General features: G+C 35.7%; 1 protein-coding gene across 1 annotated transcript; it reads right to left on the bottom strand.

The window, feature by feature from the left end:
• Positions 1–3,942: 3,942 nt before the first annotated feature.
• LOC103331458 (protein TRIGALACTOSYLDIACYLGLYCEROL 4, chloroplastic) lies at positions 3,943–8,669 on the bottom strand. Its single transcript, XM_008234081.2, has 5 exons — positions 8,272–8,669; positions 6,850–7,099; positions 5,782–6,163; positions 4,528–4,844; positions 3,943–4,407 (listed from the first exon to the last, which is right to left on the bottom strand). Exons 1-5 carry the CDS (start codon positions 8,541–8,543, stop codon positions 4,210–4,212), a joined length of 1,419 nt encoding a protein of 472 aa, XP_008232303.1. The 5' UTR covers positions 8,544–8,669; the 3' UTR covers positions 3,943–4,209.
• Between the last annotated feature and the right edge of the window lie 353 nt (positions 8,670–9,022).

Below are 9,022 nucleotides of genomic sequence, written 5' to 3'. Positions count from 1 at the left end.
GGTAAAAAAGAAATAGATTTTAAAGTATTGCAGCATTTATCTCTACATCCTAATTGGATTCTAGGTGAACTTAATTGGGAATCTGACGACGCATAGTTAGTTGACTCAGGGTCTTTAACCGAAGTTTCAATCTCACTAGACTCAGAATTGCGTATTTCAAGAACTTTAATTAAATTGGCTTTTTCCTCATCTGTTATTTTTAATTGTCGGATTGCATCTTTTACTTTACACTTACTAGCATAGTGACTGAACTTTTGACATTTATAGCATCTTACTTTTCTTTTATCAATACTTTTCTTAAAGTGATTATTATCCTTATCTTTTGGCGCTTTTGACCAATTTTTCCTAGGGTGAAACTTTCTTTTTCTATAGAATTCATTATGCTCATTATTATGTTGGAAGGATTGTTTCTTTCTATCATAATGTCTTTTCTTACGGATATGACTAGGGTAATTGGACTTGTTTTTTCTGGAAGGAGGGATAGTAATTAAACCATATTGTTCATAGAAATTACCTAACTCATATTTAGCAGATTTTCTTTCAGATTGAATTTGTCTACTAATTTTCATATCGATACACATTTTCATACCTTCTTGATTAATCGTACTAATTATATTACCATAGGTTAAATTATCATAATCTTTATGTCCTAACTCATTACTTAAGACTGTTCGAATTTTGTGGGCGAATAAATTTGGTAATCCATTAATAAATTTTTCTTTCCAAAAAGCTTGATTACTATCTTCTCGTAGCATTACTCGGGAAATAAAAACATCTTTATACCATCTAAATTCACTTAATTGAAGACATCTTAAATTACTCAGTTGATCATGTATTCTAGCTTGGGTATGACTTGGTGTTCCTATGAAATGATCAACTATTGTGTAAAGGAGGGTATTGACTCCGTCTTCTACACTGCGACCTATATTCTCATCAAATATGGGGAGACCTTCTTCATTAAGTTTGATAGCATGTATTATATTTCTTCAAGACTCATCAGTTAAGTGTTTATCCCACCAAGAACGTAAGTTTCCAGTAAAACCAGTTTCTAATAAAGGGACAATCTCAGATTGACGAAGATTATGATTAGTGATATAACTATTGGCTACCATAGGCATATGAGTTAATTTGTTCATTATTTCTTGCTTAGACAAACCGTCTATATTCCACTCATACAACTTATCAGAAGAAACAAAAAACTGACTCAAATTATTTCTTTCTTCAAACTGGATGTCAGGTGGTGTAGGCTTAGGATACCAGTTTTTAGTTAAGCTACTGGGGTTAACTCTATTAGTTAATCTTTTTATTTTTAACTCATATTCTAATTCTAAATTCTTGAACGCATTTTCAATTTTTGAAATATTACTAGACTCAATGGTTTCCATACTTTCGTCTGAATCAGTACCTGACTAGACAACTAAGGCTGAGGAAGATCCTAAGACTTTAAGACCAGATTTGACTGGAGTTAACTGCTCAAGCATGCCTTCTATCTTTTTCATAGTAGATGAAGTCTTCAGTGAGTGATTGGGCTGTAATTCTTGAAACTGAACTAAAGGTTTTTCTTTTGACTTAAGTTTAGGTTCAGAAGGAAGAAGCTTGTCAATCTTGGTTTCTATTTTAGCTAATTTTTTTTCCTATGACAACTAGACTTTAATTGGCATAATTATTTTGTTCAATCAGTTTCTTATTCTTATCATCTGTTTGGTCAACAATTTTAAAAGGACTTGCAATAACTTTTGACGTTCCATGGTTAATAAGAATAGTTTGTACAGGGGGATGGCTAGAGACAACTTCGGATTTATCTGCTTTTACCCAATTTTCTTTAGTTAAGGTTTTTAATTCATTCGAAATATAACGGCTTTCTACAAAATCAAGATAATTAACTTGAACTTTAGCAGATCGCATATAGTCTTTCCAAGCATTAAAAATCTCGTCTCTTGTTCTTATCTGGGACAACTATGTGATAATTATTTCTTCTAGTCTCATTTGCAGGGTCATAGAGGTTGTTATCTAAGGTTTTCCAATGAATTTTAAATGGCTTAGTTTTCTTAAGGACTTTTAACTGGTTATCTATGTCATAAATATGGGCTTCACTAGCTAAGAAATCTATTTGGGTAGGTCAGGTAGGAGGAGATTCAGGCTTAAGCTGATTTGCAAGTGGGGGAACAGGTGGAGTTCCATAGCACGGGTGACTAACTTGGGCTGTTTTTCTTAGAGATTCTAATTTTAAATCAATTAAAGTTTTTTCTATTTCTAAGTCTCTTTCTTGGGTAGAGGAAGAAGCTGCGAAGGAGTGTCTAGCAGGCGTATGTCTCTTGGATTGGCTCGTTGTAGGCAATTGTTGTAATTGGACTGAGGACTTAGGGTGATTGCCAAAATTAATTTTAACTGTACTATCTACATATTGCTGAATATAATCTAAATTATTTAAACTTCGTTGTATAGGGGCAGGTTGGGTTTCAGTGACTAAAGTCCAAAGATAATAGAATAATATATTGTAATTGATATGTTATTATTGTGAGAGCTTCCATTGAGGGATCCCTCAAATAAGCTTATTTGAGGGACACCCCTTGTAGGGCCCACTCCGGATTGTATTTCACTAATCCAAACCGTCTATTTTGTAGATATACATTCAAAGATCATTTCTACAAAAAATCACTTGAATCCGATATCATTTGACCATTCAATTGATTTATTGAAATTTTAGTATTTTCTTGAAGCACCGTGTTCATTGATTTTGTAGGACACAATTGGATGTCGAAATGGTTTCTGATTTGTCTAATTTTTTATAAGGATGATCTATGAATGAAGACCTAAAAAATAGATGGTTTGGATCATTGGAAAAAAAATTGTAGAGTACTAAAGGCGTCCCTCAAATAAAATTATTTGAGGGATCCCTCAATAGAAGAGGACTGATATGTTAATTATAACCATACATAGAGTAGTTACTTGATATAGGTAGACAGATCCAAATCAATCCCTAGGATTGGGGATCACGCTACAGAGATTCTGTAATTTGGCAGTATATATTTTGCTTGTACTCTACTATTGACAATACAACAAAACCTTTCAACCAAACATTCTTTACAATAACTTTTTCTCAGAGGTTGAACATTGTTATCGATGTTGCTATGGCATTGGATTATATGCATCATCACTGTCAGACGCCGATAGTTAATTGCAACCTCAAACCCAGCAATGTTCTTCTCAATGACATGTAGGTGACTTTGGGTTGGCAAGATTCCTTCCAAAAACTTCTGATGGCAACCACTCAAGTTCCATCGGGGTAAGGGAACAATCGGCTACACTCCTCCAAGTGATCAATCCTTTCTATCATCATTCCTTAAATTTCTGTCTTCACGTACAGTTTGAAGCATGAAGATTTGGCATTGAGCAGTTAATTCGAAATTAGAATATGGTGTATAGTTATGGCATCCTCCCGAAAATGTTTACAGGAAAAAGACCAACCGATAAAATATTTCAAGGGACTTCAAACCTTCGTAACCTTGTCAAAGGAAGTCTGCATGAGGAAGTGATCGAGATTGCAGATCCCGTTCTTGTTCAAGAAAAAGAAGAAAGGGAGATGAACGGAAACAATCGTCTTAATAAGGCTAGCACACAGCTTGGGATCAAAATTGAAGAAAGCTTGGTTGCTATTTTGGAAATTGGTGTTGCTTGATCTTCAGAGGTGCCTAGAGAACAGTTGGACATTAGTGATGCCATGGTTGAAATGTGTCGGATCAGAAACACACTTCAAGCAAATAGAATATATGAATGAATTCATATCTGATTCATTTCTGCTCGATTGAAATAAAAGAGGCTTTAGATCTGTCATGCTGTAAAATGAACTGAAACAACATAATTATCAGTCATTGCTATTATTTCACTTAACTTACCTTCCACCTTCAATCTTTTTAATTTTTTCCAAAAGAATCTCAAATATCAGGTCTGAATCAATAATAATCACTTCTGAGAGGCAGATCTCATGCCACTTTCTCGTATCTGTGATACATGCTGAAATGCTATGAGAATTAGCTCTAGACAAGCAGAAGGGCAATCTCCACACACAATATACGGACAAGTGGTTAGTAGTCACTAAAAGATATGGAAGCCTTCATTCACTTTCTACTGTCTAGCTAATTTCATTTTTTTAAATGGGATTTAATCAAAACAAACATATCCAAAATAAAAAAAATTAAAATTCAGAAATTAAAACTCAAATACGCGCAACTCAATCATCCCCTCTTTTCTTTTCGGGGAGTACCAAGCGACAACCTTCCCTGATCGTAGAAGTCTCAAGGAGTAGTTCAAGCTGTATATGAAATCCTCAATATGTGGGCCACGTTTCCCAGGCAAGGAGTCGAGTGAAACCCTGGAATCCACTCTAAAGACGATTGGCCCTGCAACCTACAGAGAAAAGTCACGGTATCAATAAGAATTGGTTAATTGCCTCCAGATGCATTTAATTATAACAAACACAAAGTTCACCCAGTTATGCACAGATATAATAGGTGTAAACAGAAATACCTGCTGCTGAAAGATTAGATTGATCCTAGGGGAGGACATGGGATCTCTGGCACTATTAGCAGATGAACTCTTCAAACCATTAATAACTCTTTTAGCCAAAGCTGAAGCTGAACAGATATCCAGGCGAGCATCTATCCTGGTCAGATCACCATACAGCTCTCTAAATTTTCCGTGCTGGAAACTATAGCAGACTGAGCCGAAAAAATCAGCACTAAATGGGCTTCTCTTCTTACTACTTGTAGAATTATCTTCATCTCCCCTCAATTCAACTGCCACTGGGCTGTGACCATCCTGAAACCAGGCTGTGCAGCTGCCACCTAACATGTAATGCCGCCATTGATAAGAAGAAACAAGTGAAAAACAACATTACAATTTCATTTGGCAAACAAAAGGTGAAGTATATCAGTGACAATGATTTGGGCCAAAAGAATAACCTATAATTTTGATTAATAATGCTTCACAAATTTAAAACCTTGTAGCTGTTTTTCTATGGTATAAACATCAAGAAATAGTAAAAGAAAAAACCTTCAGATGCATACAGCCATGAATCTGGACTCATAACAAAGAGAAAATTATTGAATTGTTCTTTTCGAATTTTTGTCTAACTCTGGCTCTACAACCATTCACCAACATAACTTTTGTTTGTGCCATAATTTTTTTGGTTTGTCCCATAATGGAAATAAATTTTCAGAACAAGAGAAAAGTTAATTACATAAAACCTAGCATTCATTTACAGCTTTTGCCAATCGCTTTGTGAATGGGTACGGCCTTTTATCAATTGCATAAGTTTCAACTAACTCATATACTTTCTTAACAGTGACTATATCATGCCAAAATGCTGAAGTTAGAATCAAATCAAGATCTCCCCTTCATTATTTAATGGGGCCTACACTCAGTAATTATCCTTTTGTATAATAATTGTATATTATTGTGGAAATGGCCTCCCTCCTACACATTGTGGCATGAAATGACCCCTCTCTCATACTGGCTTCAATATACTAAAGTAGAAAACTTCCCATAAAATAAAATACAAATGACAAGGAGAGATGTAATCATAGTTAACACCACACAGAACCAAAACACATAAACATATAAAACAATGAGCCCAATTTATAAAACTAATATGCTCAAAATTATAAGATATTGCACCTGAGTATTAGTAATGAAACTTCCACAAAGAAAAAATATATATTAATGAAAGAAGTAAGACATTATGACAGAAAATATGATTAACTTGTAAGGTAGTAAACTTACCAAAAATTCCAGACACTGCAGCATGAGGTTCTTTAAGACGTACATCATACGATGGCCGCCAAAACCAACCCTTGTCTTTCTTTACCATAACATCCTTTTTTGTCTCCTTTTGCCTCCAAAGGTCTTGGCTCTTTTCATATGAAAAAGCAGCCTTTGCACACAATCCAGGCATTAGGGAAGTAGGTACCTCACCATCTATGGAATTTACAGCCTGGGGATGACCACTATTTTTATGTATACCAATGCGGTACCGCAATCCAGATTCAGAAACAAGTGAAGACAGATCTAAGGAAATTGATTCAGGCACATCCCAATATTGTCCCTTATGGTCAATGAACAGCTCAGGCCATGCAGCCTCAAGTGTAATATCATGGTAAGGAAGCTGCAAACATCGTAAAGGTTGAGAAAAATCATTTTGTTGCACATGCCCCATAATCCCCAGCAAGATAAATGAACGAAATATAGTTCCAGAGATGAACATTGTTACTAAAACAGCTTATGCAGTGTAGCCCCTATGTTCAGTGCAGTGCACATGTTCAATGTTGTTGAATCACATAATTTATATATAAAGGCCAGATATGTAAACAGAATAAACTTGTAAACTAAGGAAGTTGTATATACTACACACCAAGCCTATCACTTTACTTTCGAACATTTAAGAATGTCGGAAGAATAACACATAAATTATACATGCTGACAGACTCTGGTATACCTGTTTACCAGAAATGGGGCCCAATGCATGTTCAAGTGAGCAATAGCTCGTAAAGATACATCCCTAGGATTACCTATGTTGAACTTTAATTCACATACAAGAAATTTGATTTCAGAGAGAGAACCAAATTATTAGTTGGATGGTAGAGTACAACACAGCATCAGAAAACCACAAAAAACAGCTTGAATCTTACACTACAATTAGTAAACAAACCCACCTACAATTAAAAAGAACTTAGATACTCAGAAATCCCCATATCCGCATCACAGACTAGGAAGACAACGAATTCTGACAGTTCAAAAATTACTGTTTAAACAATTTGATTAAATGTCAAAACTAGAAAGGGAAATGCGTGCCTTGTGAAATAGCATGAATTTGTTGCGGCGTCCTTTTTTCTCACCATGCCCTTCTGTGCTCAACTTTATGGATGATGAGGGAGCCACAAGAAGCTGTGTGCATAACCCAAACGAATAAAGTGACTTGTCCAAGACATGCTTTGCCACATCTTTGAAAGTAGGAACCTCCATGTCATCATTAGTAGAAAATTCAGCTTTAATAGAAGAAATAAGTTTCTTAGGGCGGAACTGCCCAATTAATCCAAGCCACCTATACTCGTGCAGATCATGTAACAAAAGAATTAGTACATCAGACAATTGAGAGTACTACCATAGTTGATAGATGTGAGAGATGACTTTGGCCTCTTTTTTTGGGTCAGAATGTGACTTTAGTCTAAGTAGGAAGGGTTGACATGAGTTCTTGGAATATACAGTCACTTCTAAGTTCAATTCAAACATCATTTTTGTGCCACCAGGGCAAAACAAATTAAATAGTACTTTCATTGTCTAGGATATTGTTACATCTAACAAGTCCCATAAAAAAGATGGATAATCCCAACCAATACTCTCTGATAACCCTGCGAAATGAAGGCAGTTTCATGCTCGCGAAAAACATGAAACCTCCTTCACACAATAGCAATATAATAAGGCAATAAGAAATTCCATGCTTCATGTGCTATATCAATAGAACTAAGTTAACAAACTTTGTTTGGTTGTCAAGCTTCACCAATCAATCTATCTTTCTCGCATCTTTATCAATTATCAAACACTTCCTATAAAAAATACCCAATAAGAGTCTGATTTCCACATAAACTGCAACCTCATTTTGTAAGGAAAAGTCTGTACAACTCTTTGTAACTCTAACACTACCAAGGAAAATTGCCCCCACCGCCAGGCAGTCTGCAAGGTGGAATATAACTTGATTCTCAGTTTGGACAACAGCCACTTCCATATCTAAACATTTTGCTTTTATCCATCAACACTCAATAGCAATACTGAATTATTCACCAAAAATCCAATGTACATACGAAATACCAAAATTTTCTTAAATATGAAAGTTCAAACAAAGCACAAACCAAGCCTAGAAACAGAGATAGAGGCTGGTCACATGTGACAAAAATACGAAATTGGGAAACACAAAATCATATGTTCATTTTTAGAACAAGAAAAAAAAATTCTGCCTTATCCTTTTGCCTCTACCTAATTCAACTCCAGAACTCAAATTTTAAGTGCTTTTTTCGCCACATTTGTCAGCAACCAAACAAGCCACAAGCAAAACCAATGAATAACTAAACCATTAAAAGGAGACTTCAATTTCCTACATTCTTTCACCAATCATACAAACCACAAACCCATCCAAGGAAACACACAAAACGAAAGAGAATTACAGAAAAAACAAAAAACAAAATCCAAGAAATAAGCAAAGCATGTATAGCAGTGTACCAGTTAGAGGTAGCTGGTCTGAGCAAGAGGGACTGCAGAGAGAAAGAACCCAAGTCCTTGTGAGAAGTGGGAGAGTAAGAAGGTATAATACCCAAAGGGAACCCATTTCCCAGAAGGGATAGTTGCTGAATCCTGAGGACTCGGCTGGCTCGAGCACCGTCGATAGGAAATGGGTCGCCGGGTATGGCCTTGGCTGAGCCCTCAAGGGTGTGAGGTGACGAAACGTTCAAGTCCCAGAAGGCAGAGTCCATTGCCGTCCTCAGGTTCGCCATTGTTGGCTCTGGAAGAGTAAAACTGAGTGAGGTGGCTTTTGGTTTTTGGGTTTAAGTGATGGGTTTTTTTGTGCGATGGTTTTATTTGTCCCTTCTTTTGGGTCCTTCCTTTCCTTATCTGCCCTGACATTTGAATATGAAACAACACCCAGAGGGGCTTTGTTTGTCATTTGAGATACTTCTCTCATTCTTGGGAAAATTACACTTTGACCCATTTAAAGGGGTGTATTCAATTGAGATTTTAGACTTTTATACAAAATGATATTGTAAGGGCTTGGGTTATAGCTAATGGTGATTGAGGTTGAGATAATGAATTGGAATTAGGATTAGGGGTATGCTGAGGCTTTTATATTTACTTATTAAGAATTGGTATTTGAATTATTCCAATGTTTTTTTTTTATGCTAAAAAAGGAAATTACAAAGAAAAGCCACACGAACACGTATGCCTGAAAATATCAAAATAAAAAGAAGAAAAAAAT

This window comes from Prunus mume, linkage group LG5 (assembly GCF_029339155.1).
Source record: "Prunus mume cultivar Tortuosa linkage group LG5, ASM2933915v1, whole genome shotgun sequence".
In the NCBI taxonomy this organism is placed as follows: Eukaryota; Viridiplantae; Streptophyta; class Magnoliopsida; order Rosales; family Rosaceae; genus Prunus; species Prunus mume.
The sequence above is the reverse complement of the archived record's forward strand: the minus strand, read 5'-3'. Positions and strand labels throughout refer to the sequence as shown.

Excerpts from the sequence above, each read along its gene's own strand:
- LOC103331458 (XM_008234081.2), bottom strand. The coding sequence starts at position 8,543 with ATGGCGAACCTGAGGACGGCAATGGACTCTGCCTTCTGGGACTTGAAC. Across the intron at positions 7,100-8,271 it reads AGACCAGCTACCTCTAACTG|GTGGCTTGGATTAATTGGGC; the intron begins GTACACTGCTAT and ends GCACGAGTATAG. Across the intron at positions 4,408-4,527 it reads ATCTAATCTTTCAGCAGCAG|GTTGCAGGGCCAATCGTCTT; the intron begins GTATTTCTGTTT and ends TTTTCTCTGTAG.